The 23,808-nt window shown below is 40.3% G+C and overlaps 2 protein-coding genes across 3 annotated transcripts in view; both read right to left on the bottom strand.

Annotated features, from left to right (window-relative positions):
* myom3 (myomesin 3) overlaps nt 1–324 on the bottom strand; it is a 43,543-nt gene extending 43,219 nt beyond the window's left edge. Inside the window, exon 1 of the mRNA XM_068322856.1 lies at nt 129–324. The gene's annotated coding sequence lies outside the window, so the exon portion shown is untranslated. The remainder of the gene's footprint in view (nt 1–128) is intronic.
* A 6,000-nt stretch (nt 325–6,324) lies between these two features.
* ifnlr1 (interferon lambda receptor 1) lies at nt 6,325–13,348 on the bottom strand. Of its 2 annotated transcripts, none has more exons than XM_068324107.1 (7): nt 13,112–13,348; nt 12,170–12,296; nt 10,790–10,965; nt 10,510–10,694; nt 9,676–9,817; nt 8,844–8,932; nt 6,325–7,971 (listed from the first exon to the last, which is right to left on the bottom strand). In XM_068324107.1, the coding sequence occupies exons 1-7, from the start codon at nt 13,158–13,160 to the stop codon at nt 6,994–6,996; spliced, it is 1,746 nt and encodes a 581-aa protein (XP_068180208.1). In that variant the 5' UTR covers nt 13,161–13,348; the 3' UTR covers nt 6,325–6,993. The 2 variants fall into 2 exon arrangements, with proteins under 2 accessions (XP_068180208.1, XP_068180207.1); XM_068324106.1 differs by having other exon boundaries at nt 8,844–8,974.
* Nucleotides 13,349–23,808: the final 10,460 nt, after the last annotated feature.

Genomic DNA, 23,808 nt, shown 5'->3' on the forward strand with positions numbered 1-23,808 from the left:
AAACAGATACAGAATCATAAATGAGAGCATTACAAAGACGTAAATTATGGAATACATCAGGTGCTCTAGCACATCAGTAACCTGCTCGGAAATCAGCTGGATGTCATGCGTGCTAAAACCCCACTCACACTTTCTTGAAAGAGGAACAGATGAAGTTCTCCTGGAGTGAAAAGATCTGTAGGATGGATGTCTCCCACCTCCTCTCCTGTCTGTCTGTCTGTCTGTCTGTCTGTCTGTCTGTCTGTCTGTCCTTGAACACCTGGTTCAGGCTCTGTCTCACCTCAAGTCTTATCTCTAACGTGCCGTCTGTCTCTTCAGCTGACGACTCCGTCTCTCCCGATGAAGTGGCGAAGTTGACCCCCCCCACACACACACACACAAAGTGCCAAGAATGCAAGCAACACAATGCCCTCTCAGTCATTAGTTGGTAAATATAGACTGATGATCCCTTGACCCCAAGCCCCCCCCCTACCCCCTCCTACACACACACACACACACACACACACACACACACACACACATTGAGCTTTACAGTTGGTACAGAACCAACTCAGACATCCACACGGCCTCAGGAGACAAATAGCTAAGGATCGAATAAGACCAACACACGTATGACCACCCCCCTCCCCCCAGTCATAGATTTTAATTAAAAATAAGTCCTTTAAAGATTTAAATACCATCATCGCTCTACCCCAAATTCCGTTTTTGATTTTTGGAGCGATTGTCACTGATAAAAGGCGTGTATAGCAGCTGAAGCTACACACACGTGAGGTCATCAGACGTTGGAGTTACTTGAGTCGTCCTCTCGTCTGTAGTCACAGAAACGGTTACCTTTGATTAGCGCCTGCATCATTTCCAACGTTCCGTCTCATTAAACAAGACAATCTGTTCATTACGATGTGTGTGTGTGGTCGATATTAATTCACTGCCTGAAGTTAAAATGAATTTTTATTTTCTATTCAAAGAATATATACAATTTTTTTTAACTGAAATAATCTGTATTGTTGCTTTTTTTCCAGCTAATAATTCAAAAGAAAAAACCCTCATTTCACTTTCATTGTGTGTGACTGATGGAGACCAGTAGACGGCTTCACTCAAGGCCTCAGCATTATTTGGGGGGTTGGGGGGGGTATTTTTAGACTTTCAGAGGCCACACCTGCCTCTGGATGTCACCACATAATACAATACATGTAGTTGCCAGGGCTTCTCCTCTCATCATACGCAAGCAGTGACTGTCAGACTAAGAATATCTGCTGGGACAAAGAACACAAGAGACTACTTTTATTTTGAAAATCTTCTCAACTTCCAGGTCCACCAGGAAAACGTGTTTCTGAAGAACGACCGGGCTTCAACTCTCAGTTGGCTCACCTCCTGCCTTTTTTCGTCTTGATTTATTTACACCACTTATGCAAATCAGTCTGGTTGCACTCCCCCCAGAGCACCTGAAGCACAAAATATGCATGACTTTGTACATGTACCACAGGAAACATACATGGCAACCCGACAAGGAATCGATATTTGCTGCAGATTCTTGACATCTTATGTTTTTTTAATCGTCTGCTCTTTAACGCACGTAAATTATGAATATAATGTGGTGACTGTGAGGCGAACATTTATTCCTGTAGCACGTCACAAATAAGAGAACGTCACACTGCTGCCTAAATTCACAACCTTATCCGAAGAGAAAAGACCTGAATTTGTTTATCAAGGTCAGCTGGGTTTTAAAAAAAAAGAGCTTGAGCTAAAGATGAAGACATTGCCTCCAGAAGTCACTGATATGTCATGTTCACAAATGGCTTTCATGAATCGCTGTTGTATGTGTGGAGCGATGACATCATACCTCCGGTCACAGCTGTCGTCTCAGGATCAAGAAGTTATTCAAGCACACAGCATTAGTGCGCTGTGTGTGAAACTCAAACTAAATATGATAAAAGTTTCTTGTCATCTACTCACCTCCCAATGATTGGGCCCATAATAGACCTTAATGGACACCAAGGTCTCCTGGATGATCCATCATTTTGTGGCCAGCCTCGACGCCTGTCTTCATGACTTTTTTTCTAATCAAGGACCCATTAAAAGCTCATTAGAATGCACGAGAGGGTAGAATGGAGGCGAAGTAATTGCATCCAATTACAAGCAGGCTTCAATTCATCACATTATTTGCTCTGAGAGAAAGATGCCTCGTCCATGTGGACGGCAGGACGGAGGTTCTCTACGATTCCCTGAGGCCGGGGGCAAACTGTGAGAGGACAACGATATCCTTCAACCCGTCATCGCTTTGTGTTTGAAATGGTAAATGAGTGGACACCTGCTTTACCTCCTGAGGTGCAGCCGTCCAATGAGCGGCCGCGTGTCACCGCGGGTCCAGAACCAGGAAGGACCACCAGCCATCTTGCAGGAAACTGATTGCATCAAAATTTAAAATAAGATTTCATTTGTTTTTCTTCCTAGAGCTGTGACACTTTAGACAGAGTAGAGAATCATTAGTGGTGCGGCGAACATTCATGTCAGTGACTATGAGCACGACAGACGGAACGTGAGCTGACAGCTTCATGACGAAGATGCCCAACTTTATTCCTGCTAAATTCTCTCAGCACCTTCAGAGGAGTTTCTTTGTTTTATCTCTCCATCTCAGTCTTTGCCTGCAGGATAATGGATGTGATAAATTAGGTATATAATATCCGTCTACAGCACAAAATGCCCGTCTGAAAGACTGCTTTGGCATTTAAACCTCAAAGGAGCCATTAAAGATTAACGTAGATCTGCACTACATCAAGGAAATTGACATGCATGTATTTGCTCTCAGGGCTTGCTGTCACAATGGACTCATTGTACTTCCTGTTATCTCATCCACTTATCAAAACCCAGATGTCAGCTTGATTATGACCCAACAAAATGCTTTCGCCTGTTGAGGAATGAACGACAACACCCCCGTGACAAATGTTAACATTTTCTCTTAATGCACCTGCATAATAAGGGTTCTGATGTCAAACAAAGGGTCTGCAGTCAAAGTAGGTTTAATCCACTGTTTCCTTTTTCTAGCAGTGAATGAAATCAGGCCCTGAAATCCAAAGTGGTTTCCGTCCCACCTGCTCTCTGCATCTCTGGTTGAAATTATTTTTTTTGCGGTGGAACACTGAACCTTTATTCCTCTGTCAAAGTTCTGTCTCAAAAGGTTCTGACCTGTGATCACCCTCTTGATCTTCCTGGGACCTGAAAATTTGAAAGAGGAGAAAGAAAAAGAACCTGTCTGCAAAGTCGATGTTGTTTTCTCGTCCTTCTGCGCCGCGACAAGAGGCATTCTGCTTTTTGATTCGCTGCTTTCTGTCCGTCTGGTTCTTATTCGTTCCGAGTTCTGCATGACATCTCAGGAGAGATCAGAAGAAAAATTCATATTGCAAAGTTTATAGATTCTTCACCCCCATTTCCTCTTTGATGTTCTCAATTCATTTGAAAAGCGTTGTCCCATTCTTTCCATCTCAGAACTTTGCTGGTGCATTTCCAGTTTTTGCTCCAGACTAATGTAAAGATCAGACAAAGACGAGTTTTTCCTCAGTTCTTTTATCAACCCTCCTCTCACCAAAAAAAACAAAACAAAAACAACTCACTCATGTCAAGAGGAATCCATTGCAGAACAGAGGCGTCCTCACCTGCATGCACAAGCTGAGAAGAAGGAGTCACAAAATCACCAAGAGATGAAATATTGCATGAAAACCAGCTCGAACTTTTTCAAACAACCCCAAAAACTACATCCCTCATCCCAGAGGAGATATGGAGCAATCACTGGAGAGAAGAGGGAAACATAAGCTGGCTGGTGGTTGCTATGGCAACACTTCCTCTACAACAATTTGACGGACATTGCTCCACGTTTCGTTGTGTTTAAGGTTTGTTCTTTACACTGCTAATGCTTCCCGCGGGGTTTCAACATTGCCGAAGCGTTTCGACTAATCCACGTACGCTCGCATCTGAACTAATCACAGCAGCCTCACATCACTCAGGGCTGAAACTAATTTGAGTGTTAGGAGGAGGATAAGAGCTACTCCAGGACTAAATAGAAGCTTAAATTAATCTTTCAAAGCGGCAGGTTTTCAATTCCGCTTAATGCTGTTTGTGTAGGAGCATGGATTATTTGAAATATCCTAAATGAAGGTCAGCGTGCGTCACAGAGCCGTCGTTTTGGAAGGTGGTGACGAAACAAGATTTTGAGACTGATTTTTATGCTGAAATAACTCCTGCTCCTTTCACATCTTGCTGATAGGATTATATTCACTCTAAATGACAAACCAGATGACGGATATTATTCTTTCACAGCTCTCATTGTCATTTTCATGGTCCTTCAGATCTGCTCATGAAATTCTCCGGTTGACATTCCACGATTTATTTTTATTGCATGCTGAATTTGTTTGCAGTGTATTCTCTTTGTGATGCTTGAACAATTGTATTATTTGTTTTACCATTGCTGCTGTTCTGTTGCGAAACTCATCCAACCTTAGCTTGAAGCAAATTATTTTGATTTAATCCAAGACGCCATCCTCTCTCAATGGCCTGACTTAAGCCCTGTGATACCAACCCATTACTAACTTTGCTGTTGTGTAGTAACATAAGTTATGTGTTCTTGTATAATTCATCAGGTGCATATGTTCTATTACGCAATCTGGCTATAAATAAAAAGCCTTTGGCATATACATAATGAAAAGTTGCATCGATCCGGGTTTCGCCGTCACTTCTTGTGTGAGTTTGATTTACTCGTTTGAAAACTGTCCTGCTCGTCTCCCCACTCAGGTATCATGACTTCAGAAACTGTACTTCTCACTCTCAATTTTTCTCTCTCACCTATAATGATTGATTCAATAGAAACTGACATTGGAGTTTTGGTTCCCTTGAAAGCTCTTAAAGCTTAAACCTCTTAAAGCAAATCATCTGCCTCTTTCCTTTATATGGATGCTCACACAAAAACTGCTTATATAACCAAGAGTACAAAGGGTATTAAAGCAGCATATGGATATGTAAGTGTACGCAGATATTTTGCACTTATTCCTTCCATTAGCGTTCTCTTCCTTTAATACCTTTAATACTAGATAAAGTTAACATACTTTAAAGTGAGGCTCTTGCCATTTAACTTAATGTTTCATTTATTCAGTTTTTGATCTAAAAATAATCGTTAGAGACAGACTTAAAACTGTCAAAATATTCAGATTTAACAACTCATTAAATATATTTTTGCCATTTTTATTCCTTAATTAAAAATATTAAGGTCAAATAAGAAAAAGGGACCATTAAATACATAACTTATGAGATATAGTGGCATAACTTCATTCCATTTTGTGTGTGTGTGTGTCCTCATCTCAGTTTATCTGAAGGTTTTCTCATTTTAAAACTTATTTATTAAGTTAATGTGTTTGAGAAACGGGGCAGATGAGATTCTTGATTGAGCAGCGCTGCTTAATTTACTGTTTGATCTGAGTTATGAGAGTTTCAAGGCAAGATATCTGTTCTTACAACTCTTCAAATTTAAAGAGATTACATAACAGGAGTTAGTGATGGAAAATATGACTGTTGGCTTGTGAACGTCTCCTCCATGAAGACAGAATTGCCACCTTCTCAAACTCAAATAATATATTGATATTTTTGAATGAGGCAGAAATCCAAAACGTCAACTTTAAAAATGTCATGGATTATTTTTTTCCACTGTTTAATATCTGACTTTAGAATGCAAGTCAGCGTCAACAATATGAATGTTATAAAAACCCAACAATTAGCAGAAATTCACAACCTGCAAACACAAAACTGCATCTTTCGATTCCATTCATTCAGATGACACGTGCCCCATACATGTAATATAATCGGTCTGTATCGTGCTTCCCAGTGTGTTCCTATGCGACTGTTTCAACACACCTGACATTATTACTTTACAACTGTGTATAAAGGGTTGAGCTCATGAGCTCAGGCTATTAAAACGCCTGGCTGTTATCAGTGTGGCTGCGGTCGCACCGTGACCCCACGCACTAATTTATTTTACACGCTGCCATTTCTTCCCCCGAAAGAACATCAAACAATGAGAACAAAATGAGTTCATGAACTTTGGGAATCATAAACATATCAAACCACATGTTCAAGTATTTCATATCACACAAGTATTTCATGATGCTGAAAAGTGTCAAGCATAAAGAGAGAAGTACATTCATTTCTATTATTTAACCCATTTTAACAGTTGAGTGTGCTGGATTATTGCTCTCATATCTTCACAGTTGATTGAATGTTCATTTAAATCTAAAGTCAGGTTTATGTATTTAGAGTGTAATAAACTGAATTTATATGTGGAAACCATGTGATACTCAATTTCTGGGGTCAATGCTAATATTAGTCAGGAAGTTTTATGGTAAGATAATAAACTTTATTAACCAAAATGACATCAGTGCGCTCAAACAGTGGGAGTTTAACGATCATGTCTTTTTTTTCTGCATTATCTGTCCAAAGTGTCAATGACAGGCTGCATCTCATGTGGTCTATAATGACACAAGAGAGGAGAATAAACTTGTTTTTTTTAAAAAAAGACTAAAAAAGTGAAAAGAATGGAAAGATTTTTTTTGTACCACTGCAGACGTACATTTATTGGCTTAAATTCTTTCTGAACGCTGAATCTCGTCAGGCTGGGTTGAAAACTGACAATAAAAAATCTGATCGCACCATCACAACCGGTCTGATCAGACATTTTATTCTATATATTAATCATACCTGAAATACAGTAGTTACAATGCAGGCACAGCGATGTTTTTATTAAAAAAGTATGCATAATTTTTACAAATAAAAAAATAAAATTAAAAATTTACAACAAAGAACTAAATGTGGGTGTTAAATATCCTGATGAATCTGGATGTCTCGGTGAGGTTTAAACCATCAGTTTCCAGACCATCAGACTGACAGAGAATCACGTGATACCATGAATGAGGACCTAAAATTTTTTCTAGGTTGTAAAGAATATATACAGCAAGGCTACTCTTGAATTTCTACCACCCAGCCTCCCAGAAGAGTTTTCCCTGAATGCTCCTCTCCTCCTCTGTCCTCCTCTTCTTCACTTTCATCCTTATTTTTGAAACCGGACCAGGCCCACGAGCAGTTCGTCCATTTGTATTCGCATCCATCTCTGGATGCAGGACCTGGAACGATGGCAGGCATCCAGTTTTGTTTGTAACCTGTTTCACATTCATCACCAGATGGAACGTTCTGACACCCCTGGCTTAAATAGGAACCGACTGGTTGAGATGGGAGACAGTGGGCGTTGCAGTACGACTTGACCGGTGAGTTTAGAGTGCTATCATCGCACCCGGAGTCCGACCACTCCGAGCTGTCCGAGCTCTGCAGCGATGTTAGCGACGGCCCCTCCCTCTTGGATTCTATGAGGTCTGATAGAAGAAGTTTTCTCTCCGTGTCTCCTGTGTTGCTCTGTAACTGAAAAGTGAGTGAAGGCAGCACCAATTGCCCGTTGTTATCTCGCACCGTGTGCAGCAGCAGTGTTCTGCTGAGATTGCTGTCAAAAGGGTCCAGAGGAGGTAATTGTGAAGCTCCATGTGAGGTCAGGCCGACTTTATCCCAGCTCTCTTTACTCGATAATAACGGCTGGTCAGCGGCTTCTCTGCCGTTAATGGTAGCCTGTTGGAAATCTCTCTCCTCAGCAGGGACTTGGACGGCCACCACACTGTAAATTTCTGACGACTGGGCGCTGACATCCTTAGGATTTGGGCTTGAACTGTGTGCGCCTGTCACCACAGAGGAGCCATCGCTTCCTTGCCAGGCTTGGCAGGGGATGTCCTGCGGGGAGTAGCCTCCAACCCCATCCAAAGAGACATTTGGCTTCACCTGGATTGTTGCATAGACTGTTTGATCGCTCTGAGTGTAGATTTCTGGCTTTGAAAGGATGAGATTCTTATCTAGAGAATACAGGATCCTGGGTTGGGTGTTGGAAGTCAGTATCTGATGCAAGGATAAGAGAAAACAGGTCCAAAGTCAAATAAGTGTTGTTTTTGTTCATAGAGCAAAAGCCATCAGAGTTATTCAAAGCCGTTTAAATCAATCCACTGGAATTTAAGAAAGTTTCTTGAAGAAGTTTCACCTCTCACCCAAGAGGCTTCTTCAGTTCTGAAGGTGGCAGGTCTTGTCCCAGTTTATTAACCCTGTGGGGTGTAGTCAGTGATATTCAAGAGGCGAAATGTCTTCAAGAAACTTTCTTAAAGTCCAGTGGATTGATTTAAAAAGCTTTGGATAGCCATGACCTGGATAACTGAGAACCTACACAGAGAGTTAACAAGAAATATACAATAAATAAAAACTTTCCCAAAACTGATGAAGAGTTAAAGCTTAAAAATAAAACTTAAAACTAATTTTAAAAAAAAATTGTGATAATTTTTCTTATAGTTGTTACCATGGAAATGTGACTTTGAAAGTTGAATTGAAGGGTGATCCTCTTATGCAAAGCAAACCTGGCAAATCATGCAGTCACACATACGAACGACAAGTGTTGACATTAATATTTAGAGATATTGATTTTCCACTGACGTATTTTCACAAATACATGCAGTTTTCATGAAAATGTCTGAAAGAGCTTCTATCCCAGTCCCAGCGACCGGACTGGGATGGTCTCTCCTGATGGCTCTAGTTACAAAGGGCAAAGTCAATCTATATATACAAGATAAATAGAACCACCCTAGACTTCAGCCAAACTATTTTTGTCAGAACCAAAAACCACCACTGAAATATTCTTTTTTTTTGTGACATTGCTTCTTCCAGGAAAGAATAATTTCCTTGTCACAACCCAAACAAAGGAAATGACAAAAGACAATCCTTACCAATTGCTGTGGCATGCTCTTTGGCTTCCCACCCCTTGTGTAGTTGCACACACACACAGCTGACACTATGACAACGGCTGCCAGAAGACCTGCAGTTATGAGAATCCATGGCAAAAACATCAGAGGATCACCTGAGGGAGAAGAGAGTCGATGTCACATCCAGGATAAGACAACACCTTCGCACAATCAAACCCCCTCAAGCGTTTTAAAACGGTTGACAGAAATTCCGGCTACACACAGACACACACACAAGCTTAGGCATGAATCTGATGGAGTTCTGTCGAAACACTGTTTACCAGAGGATGTGAATATTTATATCAAGGTTTAGAAATAGATTTACCCCCTTCAGGGAAATGACAGATATACAAGAGTGTGTTTTGAATGGCTTGTGCACCTGTAATATAAAAGGTATGCAAGTAGAAGAATGTAGTCAATATGCGGTTACAATAAGATGCTATTTGATCAATCGAGTTAATGCTACGACTCAGTAAATCTTTGCATCTCCTGCAAAAAAAATGTGCAGCACAGAAACAAAAGTTCATGCACGAAGCCTCTCAAAACAAGTGCTGTGAATTTTTAGCAACCTGTTCCTGCTGTCAAGAAAAAGAAAACAACTATCGACTTTGCCAGATGCGTTTTTTTTGTGCTTTTGGCCTCGACAAGGAAAAGCAGCATTTAGTTGGGTTATATTAGAGAGGCAGACATGTGATATAAAAAACACAGCAACTCAGAGAAACTTTCAGATGGATAAATAGGACAAATATGAAACCATCTATTTAATTGTACCTCCCAGTTGAGTGCAAGAGAAGGTTGTGTTGTTCGGGGTTCTCACCTGGCAGCGTGACTCTGAAGGAAGTCTTCTCACTTTCCGAACGACCCCATTCTACCCTTGGCTTGTAGACCACGTAGCCGTGGTACTCTGTGTGGTTATTCTTCAAGTTGATAATAAACCGACCCGTTTCGGATTTATTGACCTGCAGTCGCACAGATCACAATTGATCGGTTTAGTCCATCGCAGGTCGCAGAGGTCAGATAAATAACAAAGCGTTGCAGAATTGAGGGAAACTTCGGTTCAATAAGAAGGAAAGGACAACTGGACAACCGTAGGGAGGATAGATGAAAAGATTAACTTATATCTGAAAACATTGATTCTTCCTGGAGACTATGGAAGCATAATTAATGGCATGGGAAAACATCAATGGCTTATCTGGAGCTGGTTGTTCTTTTGTTAGAACTAAAAACTTTTGATAAGGACCCGAGCAACACTTGGATGTAGGGCGGAACATGTACAACCCAACAGTAGTGTGGCTTCATTTCGCCCTGAATAACACCTGGTCGGTACGGAATAAAACCTGTGTCAGGCTTAACACTAGGAAGGATACAGAAGTAATGTGACTAAACACACAAGTGCACACACGGTATTCAAACCAGCCAGTGGATTAAAATTTGACAAGTTGCGGCCCTGAATCAACAACCGGCAGCGCCTCGCTGCAATCCGATTAGCGACAGTTAAATATTTGTTCTATATATATTGTTGACATTATGCATATTCAATACATTTTTCTTCTGTGAAATAAGCACATGGCTCATTTTGACCCTAACATCTACAGGACGTCCAACTCTGTTTGGTTCAAAAATGTGTTCTATCAATCGGGTGCAGACTCACCAGAACAGCCCACTCTGGGTGTGTGATTTTTAAGATGTAAACAATCCCGCTTATGAAAGGTCCATTCTTGCTTTTGGCGATGATGTCTGCAACAGAGACTCCATCTGACCTCAGGGGTAGGGTGACATTCAAGTGTAAGGACGACACCGTGGCGAGTGTGGATAGGATGGGCGGGCCAAGAGTAGCTGCGAAAGACAAAGAAAGATGAAAACGTTTTGTAACGGAATACATCAAGCTGGGAAACAACAACTAAAAAAAGCACAGGTGTGGGAATTCTCACTGTGTTTTATTGGTGTAAATCTGGTGTCGGTTATGCCATGAAAGCGATCGTTAACCAACACTTTCGCCCAGTAGTGAACGTCGTGAACCGATGGCGTTACTGAAGTCAGGTCACAGGACAGAGCAACGATGTTCTGACACCCTTCTTTTGGGCCGAAGTTTGGCTTGTCAGCATCACTGTAAAAAAAAAATTTTTTAAATAAAAATCACAGCATAAAGATTAAACGGTGATGATTTTGTGAGTTCAGTGATACTGTGTGAAAACCAAAGCCGGGCTGTACAGAGTTTAGCTCCCGGAAGGTAGCGGAAATTTGATCCAGATCTTTGTTCTCAGGCTTCGGGTCGTGGACCTACACGACCCAAAGTTGCATTGGGTCTAGGGATAAATTTTTAGTGGTAGATTTACTCAACAGAATTATCTTTAATTACATTACACTACTTTGAATGGGATCAGTAACAGCATTTTGCAATGACCAGCTTATTTTGGGACAGAATAGTTCTCGGTCTGCAGGGGATTTGAGGCTGGAATTCAGCCAGACTTTTTCTACATGGAGGTCGAGGTTGGCATTTGTCTGGGACATTAGACTTGTTCAAAATATGACATTTCCACTTTGATGACACCATTTGTAGAAGCAAGGGAAGGTACTGTGCTATAAATGCCACCTCTCATCTCAATAAGGAGAACGGAGTGCAGTGTGTGCTAAACAGCACTCTTTAGTGCAGCTTTTAAGGTGTCGCTGAATTGCTATGGTGCAGTTTTCAAGCAACAAGAGATTTCTAGATGATTGAGGGATTAGAGAAAAATCTAATCATTAAATAAAGCATCCAAGTTTGCTATTTTATCCAAATCTCCCAACCAACAACTTCAGTTCATTTTTGACTTTCCGAATTATGTTTTTGTCTCACTCTCAAGGCTGTTTGTAAAAATGTTCCGTATTTCTCATACAGTGTTTCAGGAACGTATCAAATATTGCACCTTTGTGATGGAACAATCCCATTTGGACAACAATGAAGGTCCGTGGCGCCTTTATTATTTCTTCGCTCAGGTTGAATTTATGGCTGTTTGTGTTTTCACAACATTTTTGATCACACAAAACTTCCGCAGGCTAAAAGTAAAGCCTGTTAGACAAAAACTTTGTGCTTTATGTTTTGTTAAACCAAAGCGTCCACATGCAGCGTTCTGCGTCATAGGTATCCGGACCATCTGGTGACCACAGCTGGACTCAATGCATTAACTTGTTGCGCACCTAAAAACTGTGTTTACCCTGCACACACACATCCCTGCTTGGACACACCTCTCCATATGGATCTGTACATCTGCACACCTAAATCAGTGAAGAGGGAATTAAAAGTGACAAAAACAATAACTTGGAGATCTCACTTCCTGTACTGGACGCTGTAGGTGAGGTTTTCATCGGGGAAGGCCGGCTCTGCAGCGTTCCAGTGAAGTATGTTGTCAAAATTCCTTGAGACAAAGTACACTTTCCCACTGCCAGTTGAAAGACATGCTGTCGGGAAAAAAAAAAAAAAAAAGATGACGTGAATCATTTTACAAGCTCTTTTACAACCTATTTTTTTTAAAGAGAATACCTAAAGACGCTAAAAGTGTAATTGTATTGTCATCTTTATTTTGCCGTTTTCCACACTTTATGCTAAAGCAGAGATCAGGACACTATAGTCATCTGTAACAAACGCCTTTTCTATTTTGTTTACCACTTTTGATTTTCCCGTACACCTTTTCAGTCACATTCCACACACCACTGCATCCACACACAATCGCCAAGCTTCCCCAGAAGTCGCTCAGGGTTCTCTTGCAAAATAACACCGGCTCCTTGTGGAGGTTATGCAAGACGGACCTTCTAGGGCTGAAACTAATTACTGTGCAAAGTTCCTCACTGTCATCACGTCACTGACAAGGAAATATTTGCTGGTGTACAGGGAAGAGGTATAGAATATCATCCTCCAGGATGCTTAGTACCTTCTCATGCATATTATATCCTGAGTGATTCACACATTGCCGTTGTTTTCAGACTGTTGAGCAATACACGCCAATACTTACTGTGCGTTTTACTGTTTAATGACAGCCTGTGGACTGTTGTTCATTATAGGTGGTAAAAAAAAACTGTTGGAAATTACACACAGCAACCTACTATCTTCTTTATAAACTGTCAGTATTCAATCAGTCATACGTGATAAAGATCACACAAACCCAAATACGATCAGAACCATTAATTGAACCCCGAGGGAAAATTGCTTAATTATGTTTTACAAACTACTAAGATTACATTGGTTTTGCTCTTCATGACTAGAGATCTCTACTCACCGTAACAGAAGAGGAGGAGGAGGATGAATCTAATAGACCACATCTTCATCAGATTTGTAGGTTTAATAAAAAAAAAGTCCTTTTAAATAAGTCACGTATAATTCACACACATAAAATGAGCTAAAAGATAAACTTTCTAGTTTCTGTAATCCTTCAAAGAAAACCAAAACGCTGAAGGTGCTGTAAAAATAAAGAGATGTAGTTTCACATTTTCCTGCCTCCGTTCCTATCACCTGTGAATCATGGGAAAGGAGTGGCTGCGCTACAGGTGTGCAGGTGTACTTTGGCATGTTGTGACCTTGTTCCTGTTTTTCTGCTTTCCGTATGTTCCACCCACTCACATTGTCGATCCACGCTCTCAACTTCCCCTTCCCTCCTCCTCCCTTGAGCACCTTGATCTCTCCCTCTCTCCGTCTCCCTTTATTTCTGGTTTCTACTATTTGCTGGAAATGACAAGGAAATCCAACGGAATCAAACAGAAAGTGAAAGAACTTGGGATGTGTGTAGAGCATTAGTCTAAATGCTGAAATGACCTGATATTGGTTTAAGTACTTGTTTTCTTACAGTAATTATTAACTGGCACAAATGTTATAAGTAGTGGAATGCACATTCTCACTTTTCTACTGTATAAAGGGTTTAGATACTTTAAAACTTTTTTTGCCACTTTTATAAATAAATAATCAAATCAGCAATCACTCCAGGCAACTCAAGATGTTCCAAATATAGATTTGGATTTTTCAACACTCCGGTAAGGAAGTGAGGAGGCGTTGGCACAGATGTGCCCTCCAGTCCTTTCAAACTGTATTTGTTTTGGTCTTAGTGCTACTTTTGTGACGAGTTTATTTTCCTGTTGTCCAAAGGTAACAACTTTTGTTTTGTTTTTGCATTAGTATTCCAAATATTCAAAAATTCCAAACCATGTAATAGGGTCAGTCTATGAAAACTTAAGTTTGGGTCCCCAAAACTCAGAGGAATATGAGATATAATAAAGCTGTGATATTTTCATTGTGTGAAACCGTTGATTCAAGTTTACTTGTTAGCAAATGTGGGGGAAAAAAGACAGAAAAACTGATCTCTGGATATAATGTGCTAAAAGACTTACGATTTTTTTTTAAACAATGTTCTGATTGGCATGAAATTGAAAAACTCCCAAGGTCCAATCTTAACATTTTCAATGGACTGACCCAATTGAACACATCATTCATCTTCTTATACCCTTCTTCCACTTTTGAGGGTCACAGGGAGCTTATCCCAGCAGACTGACGGCGAGAGGCAGAGGACACTCCGCAGAGCCACACGAAAGACAAAAACCACACACACACACACACACACCTATGGGTGTGTGCGTGGAACTGACCAATACACCTGAAGTGCGTGTTTTTGGAGGTGGGAGGAAGCTGGAGAACCCAGAGAGAACCCACACACAGATGAGCAGGACTGGTAGCTGGGATCGTCTTGCTGCCACTGTGTAAAAATGTAATTTTAGTAGTTTTACTGAAACTACTTGTAACTCTTGGTGCTTTCCTCGAGGTAAATTCTCAGGGCGGTTTTGTCGGTTTTAATTGCTTTAAATTTTATATGAGTCAAAGTCAAATGATGTTCTTGCAGGCTGCCAACAATAAATAAATGATGCCTTTGTTCTCTTAAAGTCTTCTCAGAGCTGTGGCGCAGTTGTGACACTGTGACACCGAATCTAAATGGAATGCAGTTATTGTAATACACACACCAATGTAACGTCTCCCAACTCCCGTCACACCACAGTAACATCTCGCTTGTTCATACTTTAAAGACAAAAACAAACCTATTTCTGGAGTTACTTGTTGCAACCAAATCCGTTCCAGGTCTATGTAGCAGCTGACGTAGTCAGAAGACCGACTTTATCGACATGTTCAAGCTCACTTGTAGCTACAGTTTGGATGAAAAAAAATGAAGTTAAATCTCGACATTTTTTAAATTCAGCTTGGGAACGCCAACTCTCTGAACAAGCTAAGGATATTCAAGTGTTTTGCTTGAGAATCATGGATACAAATAGAATTAAACTTCAAGAAGTAAATTTATGAAGACTTAATTTAAAGTTTTCACTCCCTTGACTTGACTCGGTTTGGCCTAAAACTGCCATTTCTACTGCGATCAGTTCAACTAAAACATTTATTTTTCCCCGTCTTTGAGCAGTAACATTTTTACATGTTGAAATCTGTTTATTATTTAAAACATGCGTTTATAAAACCCAAACACTCAAACCACAGAGCCACAGAGTAATCAGTCATATTTCAAACTTTAAAAGCTCTGTCTCGATGTAAATAAACCATAAAAAGGTCGATTTTACTGACACAAATTGATTTGTTCCACCAAAGCAAAGACAGATTTGAGACTTTTTTCACACATATTGCACCTGCTTATCTTTGTGCATACAAGAATATTGTAGAAATAAAGTAGGAGTTGTGAGTTTTTATTGGGTTATGATCAGCGACATCCTAATATAAAAAACAAAACGCTGTCCGTGATTTGCTTTTAGTGTTTATTTTAATTAGGCTGCTGTTTGTCTATTCCACTCTAATCAATATTACAATATGCCACCTGGCTGCAGGATAATAAAAGCCCTGCCACACACTGAGATCCCACTGGTTGTGATCAGAGCTCACAAGGAACTCAGTGAACCGTTTTTGAACTTAGGTGCAGAATAGATGAGCTATTCTTTGGAATGGAGGCTTTGCTGTTCCCATAGGCCTTAGTTTGGTCTCATTAAGGCTATAATCATAAAATTAAAGTGGCACCAGGCACAACAGAGTCACCACAATGTGACAAAGAGCCCATCAAGATGATGAAAAACAAGGGAAAGTAGGATGTCACATTGAGATGTTCAATGAATTTAGTCTTTAAGGAAATAAACAAGACCTATGAGTGGTGAATGGACTGCGACCAAAAAAAATTTCCGTAATTCCAGTTCTTAAATGTTCTTAGTATTTTAAAGCTCAAAGTAACTTTGGTTAACCCATAATCAAACAAAATGCACACTCTGCATCCGTTTCCAGTTTGCACCAAGTTGTTCTTCAGTGGATTTCACTGTGTAGAACTTTTCCTTCTCCCGTTTTTGGCTGTATGACTTCACACATTACACTCCTTAGAGAAAAGAAAGGCTTTGATTTTTTTCTTTTGGACACGAACTGAAGAGATGATTCCTGGACTTGAAGAGCAGCATCAATGAATCAGCCTTTGCACTGCCACAGCCAATCAAATGCATCCTGGATCGCCCACCTTTCCAGCTTGTTTGAGTCACAAAGACTGAAGAAAACCTTTGATCCTATCCAGTAAACACCAGCTGGACCGGGCCGGCTCTGGATCTGGTTTTGGCTCTGGGTCAGATCCCATGGGGAGCTGGAGGGATCCTGATTTACATATGGTTAAACCATCATTTTCACCTCTAATCAACCAGGATCAACATTTAATGCAAGTCATGCAGACATTACATGGACGCTTTTATCAGGAAACCTTGCTCTACCCCATACGACAACTCAAAGATGTCTTCTCTACTGAATATCAACTTTTATGTTCAAGAACACACTTTGCTGATCTGATTAAATATAATTTAATGAAACATGACACATTGTTCTTGCTAAAAAAGAAGTCTAATCTGATTCAAACCCACCAAAGTCATCTCTTGTTACATGTTTCCTTAACAGCTGCATCAGCATCTATTTTGGGAGCTGCACTGTCTTGCACTGTGCAGTGCACAGCGATGACATCTGAGAGTCTCTGGGTCATCTATCACTGACGTTCACAAAATGCATTGCATTTGTTAAGCCAAGACTATTGGGAATCACCCCCTTCCCTTCCATCAGAAAAAACTCCTTCCCTTTATGACATGTAAGAGCTACGACCCTTTTATTTCCAAAAATCATAATATACAACACACAACGGACTTGACAGACTTTTTTCTGTTGTCTTGTTTTTCTCCTCGCTCCGTTTGCGCACTTAATATAGTCTCGTTTCTAAAAGCAGCAGCTTGGTCCCCGAGAAACATGGTTTCATCTCATCGCATAGTTATACACCATTGAAATGACAATAAAGCTGCTTGATGTGACGACAGGTTGGCAGGTCACACAAAGGCATGCAGTCAGACAAACATAGGAGCTGTTTATAGAGAGGAAGAACGACAAGATAAAATAAAAGACAGAGAAACCAGACAGGTAAACGGATCATTCTCTGTCAGACCAGTCCTGGAATTTAATTCCTAAGTTTGAACAGTGGATAATCTGTGACAACATCGATGTCTTCACGCTCCCGCACCGGAGACTTTTTTCCAAAAATGCTTGCTTTTTTTATTTTTTTGCTCATGCATTAATGTTCATTTAAACAAGAAATGATCCATCAGGACATGACAGAGAAATCTAAATTTAATTAAACACAACGGTGATTCGTGAGGAGGCATTGATGAGACAGGAATGTGCACACGCTAAATGGGTGTATTTCAAAACAGATTGATTATCGTCGACGGTGCATTCGTTAATGATAAAGTGATGACGTTTTTAAATGTGTACTTTTCAATGAGCAAAGACATTACCAAAGATATCAATTAACAGCGGATCATTATAATGTCAGCGGGGGAGTTTCCATACAGAGAAAATTGTAAAATAATAGAGGCAATATTGTTGAAAAAGGACACTGAAATACTTTCATTTAAAGTCACTTGCTACCAAAGATTCATGACAATATTAGAAATGGAAAACAGTTGCTACAGAAGTCAAATAATAAATCCAACCGGAGCAGATGATGTTTCATATCTCAGACGTTCCAGGAAATCCCAAGTATTTTCATCCGTGTTTTTTTTTTCGTCTTTGTTTTTTCATTAGACTTCTTCCGTGGTTGGCTGCTCGGTTGGACAATTAATCAGAACGCTTGTTTGGTATTTATGATTTGTTATTAATCATAAACAGCAAGCAGACAATTAAAGTTTGTTTGTTCAATTTCTTGCATGTGTTTAACACACTTTATATTCACATGACTTTTTTTTTTTTTTTTGCTTCTGGGTAAAAATGTTATTCCAACAGGCTTATTAAATCGAATCTTTTGACAGTCGATGCATGCTTTTTTAATGACATGGCAGAGAACAGCGTTAAACTTTAAGAACGAAGAAAAAACATTTTATACCTGAAATTGCTGCAGCTCTGTTCATTGTGGCCATGCAGGTTTGAAAGGACTGGTGCAAGAGTTTTGCCAGTGTTTAGGATTTAGGAGCAAAATGTTGCTGAACAGGCTTGAAGAGGAAGAAGCGCAGAAGCCAATGCTACGATTCCATCTCTGTCCCTGACAAACTGATGCCAAACACTTGATAAAACCAACGGACTGGCCACGCTCAGCTAGGCAAAGTGTCAACATTAAAAAGAAAGCAGCACAGAAGAGAGCTTACAGAAAGCAGAGGAACATTCCACCTGGTGGAAGAAGTGCAGGGTGTGTGACTATTCAATCAAAAGATAACATCAGTGCTAGAATTCTCACATGGCTCAAATGCCACACTCGGGTCCTGCAGGTTTTGGCTTTTTTTTTTCCAACCGGGGCTTCAACCTTTTCAAGTTGCATCAAAAGTGAAGAACAAGACCTGTGGATTGCAGGAGGGAGTCGAAACCAGGAGCTGGAAAAGCTACCAGTGATGTCTGGTGGACAGGTGTGGAAGAACAGGTGTGAACAACTGCATTTGGACAATTGGGAGGAAGTGTAGGGAGAAGAGGATGGAATAGCTGCTCCCTTGATTTTCATCTGTAGCATCACTAAATGTCTGGATGTCGTGGTCTGTAGAGATACTTCACTTGCAACTCTTAAAACAGATAGAAATTAATGTCATAGCAGCATGAAACAAACTGTACGTTAGGCCTCCAGTTATCCATTCAAATTATCAAATTGTTCATTCATGACTAATCGACACTGGACGTCATCATGACTTTGTCCATGGAGCATAAGCGTCAGATAATTATCTTCCTGTGCCAACTGGAGTTATTTTGCACGCTTGTTGGAAAGGCTTCTATTTATTTTCCATGAAAATAGTCGGATGAGTCAAAAATGTCATTTTCTATCACTGTAGCGACATCATTTTCCAGGGTTTCTGGTGAATTGGCCTTTAACACCACCGACTGCAGTGCTTCACTTTTCAATGAGCAGTTATTGAAATGACAAAAACCCCCGTTACCTCCAATGCAGGAAAAGAAATCAAGGCTTTTCACACCTTTTGACACACAACCAATCACTGGTCCAATCCAGGCAGTTGTCACCCTCAGAACTCTTCTGGATGAGACTAAATGTGACAAGATCGGGAAAATGTCTCTTCGGGGTCGGCGAACTTCTATTATTATGATGTCTACCGTAATGCTGGCCACTGTGGTGTTCTAGAGGACATTGTTCAAATTATGGGACATCTTGGACAATGATTTCCAGCATCTGTACAGAACATTTTTGGGACAAAGGAGTTTGTTCAGTAGCAGGATGACCTTTCCTAAATATCATACTGAGAGCCATAGGAAATCTTTCCTGCCTGTGACCATCAAAATGTCCAATACATCACTTTGACAGTCATGCAGTGAGAAGGAGGAATGAAGCAGACACTAAAATCTATATGTGTATACTTTTATTTATTCTCTTATCTTATTTATCCCCAATTCCTTTGCTCTTTAGTCTTTCTTATTCGTTCTGAAGTAGAGCAGCTATAACTAAAAGCAATTTCTCCCCGCTGGGGAATCAATAAAGTATTCTGGTTCTGATTAAACAAACAGAAGAAGACAACTTCTATGACAATCAATATCCTTCTGAAACCTCTTGATGGTGACGGCCCCTCATGGAACGTGCATCGATTTGACAGCGCGGTCTCTCCCATCTCGATGACCTCTCTTCTCATTGTAAATCACTCTGGCTCAGCTAAATGTAAATCAGAAGTATGTTCGAGCTGACTTTAATGTGTAAAAAGCTTCGAGTAAAACTTGGATAACTCGAGTTCAGGCCGCCAATATCCAGTAGACTCAGCCGTCTGGGCTTTAATGCCATCCTTGTCATTTTTAACTCAACAGCAGTGAGCGATGTGGATCCACGGCAGCCACCTTGGAGAGCCAAGGATGATACAGACTCATGAGTTTACCCCCCAGGCCCCATGCGTCATTCCATTATGACAACAGCCATCCATCATTTGACTCGAGGAAGGAAGCATATTGAGCATTTCATGTGCCAATAAAATACAAAATAGATCACAACGTTGTAACGCACAATTTCTTGACTACCCCAAAGATTCACAAATCAAAATTTGACATTTGAAAGCGACACTCCGGCCTGCAGGATGTGTAGTGTTTCACTTCTCCTCACTTCACCCCTGGAAAGTGAATTATAAAAAGGAGTCATAACCTCCAAATTTGTCCATTTGTCCCCATTAGTGTTTTCACAAAGAGGCCTGTGGACCCATTGTTGTGTTGTACTGATGGACATTAGTCTGGATTCCATCTCTGGAAACATCTGGCAGGGCTATAAATAATCAGAAAAACTGTTCAAGAACATGACATTTAGTAGTAGCTGCCCCAGTTACCCGGATAATCATTACACTAGAGGCTTTAAATCATCGTGTATCCATCAATGCATTCATAAACTAAACAGATTAACAATATCTATTCAACCGGACTAGAAACAAGACTTTTCTCCTCCACCTGCACATCTCTATTTTTTATAGCTGTGCAACATCTTCGGCTATAATTTGACCAATCCATCGCCGCCGCCGCCAGTGTGCCCTGGACTGAGGATGACGGCCTCACATTATTCACTCAGCTTCCACGCTATTGTCTCCCGTCTCCGCTTCTCTAACCAGGTCTACCGCCGTGACCAAAGACAAATCGCGTAACAGCGAAGTTGAGCCGTCTTACACAGACCTTTACTCCACAGTGTCAACCTCGTGATCGCAAGTATTTTGTTAACATCCACTAACCGACTCGAAATCCAGCTCTCTGACACGGAGCAGACAGGTTGTGGTTTGCGCTTCCTCACTTCCGCGGCCTCGCGAGTCCTCGTTTCAAACTTTTCGTTCTTTCGATGCACCGCATGTCCTTGTTTGCGGAGCAACGTATCCTCAATTAAACTACACTCACTAAGCCGTTCAGCGCCGGGATTATGTGACATTTGTCTGGCTGTACTCCTGTGGGTATCTTTCACATTTAGAAAGCTGCTTACTCATTCTGACAGTATGGGAGAATTTAAGCCAAAAACACACAATGCCACCCTTCCAAATCGGTCAACGTTGAAATGAAATTTAATGAAAGATACAGAATAGAACAAAGAGTTCCAACTGGCTGGTGTAGGAAGACCATTAAATCAAGTGTTGCTTTCTGAATCGGTGACTTCGCATTTAAAAGAAGACCAAGGAGTAAAAGATGGAGGGATGGCTGACAGGTGAGAAAAACCTTCATAGAAAATAAAGTAATTTGAATTATAAGGACCTAAGGATGGTATTACAAGACAGAATCAGGACAGTGTGGTATGTGAAGGCCAATAAAACAGAAAATAAGATTATGAGCAGATGATAAAGACCCAAAAAAATAGAAATTTCTGCCAAAGTTTGTAAAGAGAAGTAATGAATGTAGAAAAGTTTTTGGGAAATATAAATGAGTCCAGCATTTAAAGTTCCTATAATTCCATCTCTTTTAATGAGCCAATTATGATAAAGACAGATTAAGAGAGTAGAAAATAACATTAAAATCACTGGTATCAAAGATTTATAATACTACAATACTCCATTTGCCCCACTTTAAAGTTCTGATTAAAAGTCTAAATAAATCATGATTTAAAAAACCTACTGGATGTAGCAGAGACAGGATTTTCATCTGTTTTAATATTTTTAATCACCTTTTTTTAAATGGTTTTCTTTTAACTTGGATTATTTAATTGATTAAAAGCATGTTGTGCAATTTAGAGACAAAATTGAAGATAAATTCCGTCCGTTTCCTGTGACCTTGTCTCAAATAGATGTGGAAAATGTTGTGGCCCAGGGGGTATAAAGCCATTCCTGTTATCTGAGCAGGTGCGCCAGATAAACATTTCTATGTAAATCTTGGCTTCATCTTTCACGAGGGCTTCCGAGTCACACGTATGTGAAACGACTTGCACAAGGGCATCCGCCACTTTTCCACGCAGTCCATTCATTTTCTGTTCCTAAAGAGCGAATGCACACACTATTTTGCCAAGCGCATCCGTTTTCATTTGTGAATGTCAAAAACACTTTCTCGCCACAGTGTCGCTGTGATGTTTGGTCTCATTTCCCGCTCCTTGAAAACCAGAAGGTGCACAATAATTCCGGCTTGCATAAATCAAATCGCACCCGAGTGCTTAAATCTCAATCTCAAGGAGGTGTCATTCGCCTTGGGTAAGAGAGATAAGACATGATGTATTGCCTGCTTGGATTATTTATTCTCCAACATCTGATGAAGGTTTTTTTTTTTTTTTTAAAAAGACCACAAAAAAACAATCCAAACCATAAATTGTTTTTTATAAAAACCATGTTCATGTCATTTCCCCACGGATTATTCACCAGATTAGAGGAAAAACAGTTTCCCCTGACATTTAAAGTTTATGCATAAACTGATCCACACATCATCGTTGTTTAAACTTACTAAACAGTCACTGGAAAGAATCCTCTGGTGTATATTTAAAGGAAGAAGAGGGGAATCCCTGGTGGATTTTCTTTTTTTTTTTTGCATCTTATTTGTCACTGAGATCAGCTGCTTGTGCAAACCAAAATACAACATGTCATGCAGAGAAGGAACACGAGTTTTCTAAACCAACACAGATTCAATTTTCTCTCCTTATTTCACCCAGAAAAAAACCTGTGAAGAATTTCTGGACTCCACTAACATCCAAAATACTTGGAAGCCATAGTGACAGGTTGTCATGGCAATTTACCAGATTCTTTTTTTTTTTTTTTAAATTATAATTTCATGGTTGAGAATTTCAAACGGCAACGATTCCAGAACGCCGCCTCGCCTCCCAGAACGGATGGGTGAGGACTCAGATAAGATGTGACGGGATGATAGTTGTTTCTGAAAAGCGAGACTGGTTCTGTTTTTCTGATGAGAAACATTCACGAGTAAGACAGACGTAGCTGGAAGATATGGGGGGGGGGTGTACATGGTAGGATAGAAGGAGGGCGGTGCAAAATGAAAATTAAATGGTGTTTGAGTGTCTGCTGTGACCTTTCACAGATCGATTTCCCTAACTTGCTCCTTTTCCTTGTGAAATGAAGGGTGATGACCTCAGTTTTCTGATTACATTTTTTATTTTTATTTTTTTATTTGTAGAGATGGAGTTCAGTTATTGCACATAAATATGCTCGGGAACATGCGAACACTCCACAACGTCTGCGTGTGGACCAATTTTCAAAACGGAAAGGTCAAGGCTGACAATGATTTGAAATCCTTTGTTTGTGATCTGCCAACCAAGAAAAATTACCAAGGGATGAAGGAGGAAGCAGAAAAGAGAAGGTCGAGAGATCCACCCATCAGTCTGGAGCCTAAATGAATGAGGTGCGAACTAGAATCTGGACTCCTGTCTGCGTTTTTATCGCTTGAGGTTAGTTTTACTCTGTCGGTCATACATTTAGGGCACAAATCCTTTTCTTTCCTTCATCCTCAGCTGCCGACGAGGAGGGAAAGGGGGTCGAGGCAGGAAGGGGATTGGGAATT

This window comes from Antennarius striatus, chromosome 9 (assembly GCF_040054535.1).
Source record: "Antennarius striatus isolate MH-2024 chromosome 9, ASM4005453v1, whole genome shotgun sequence".
Classification (NCBI taxonomy): domain Eukaryota; kingdom Metazoa; phylum Chordata; class Actinopteri; order Lophiiformes; family Antennariidae; genus Antennarius; species Antennarius striatus.

Coding starts and splice junctions, on each gene's coding strand:
- ifnlr1 (XM_068324106.1), bottom strand. CDS start 13,160: ATGAAGATGTGGTCTATTAGATTCATCCTCCTCCTCCTCTTCTGTTAC. Junction 8,975..9,675: donor CTTCAGAGTCACGCTGCCAG/GTGAGAACCCCG, acceptor CTTCTCCCTCAG/GTGATCCTCTGATGTTTTTG. Junction 7,972..8,843: donor AGAGCATGCCACAGCAATTG/GTAAGGATTGTC, acceptor TCCTTGCATCAG/ATACTGACTTCCAACACCCA.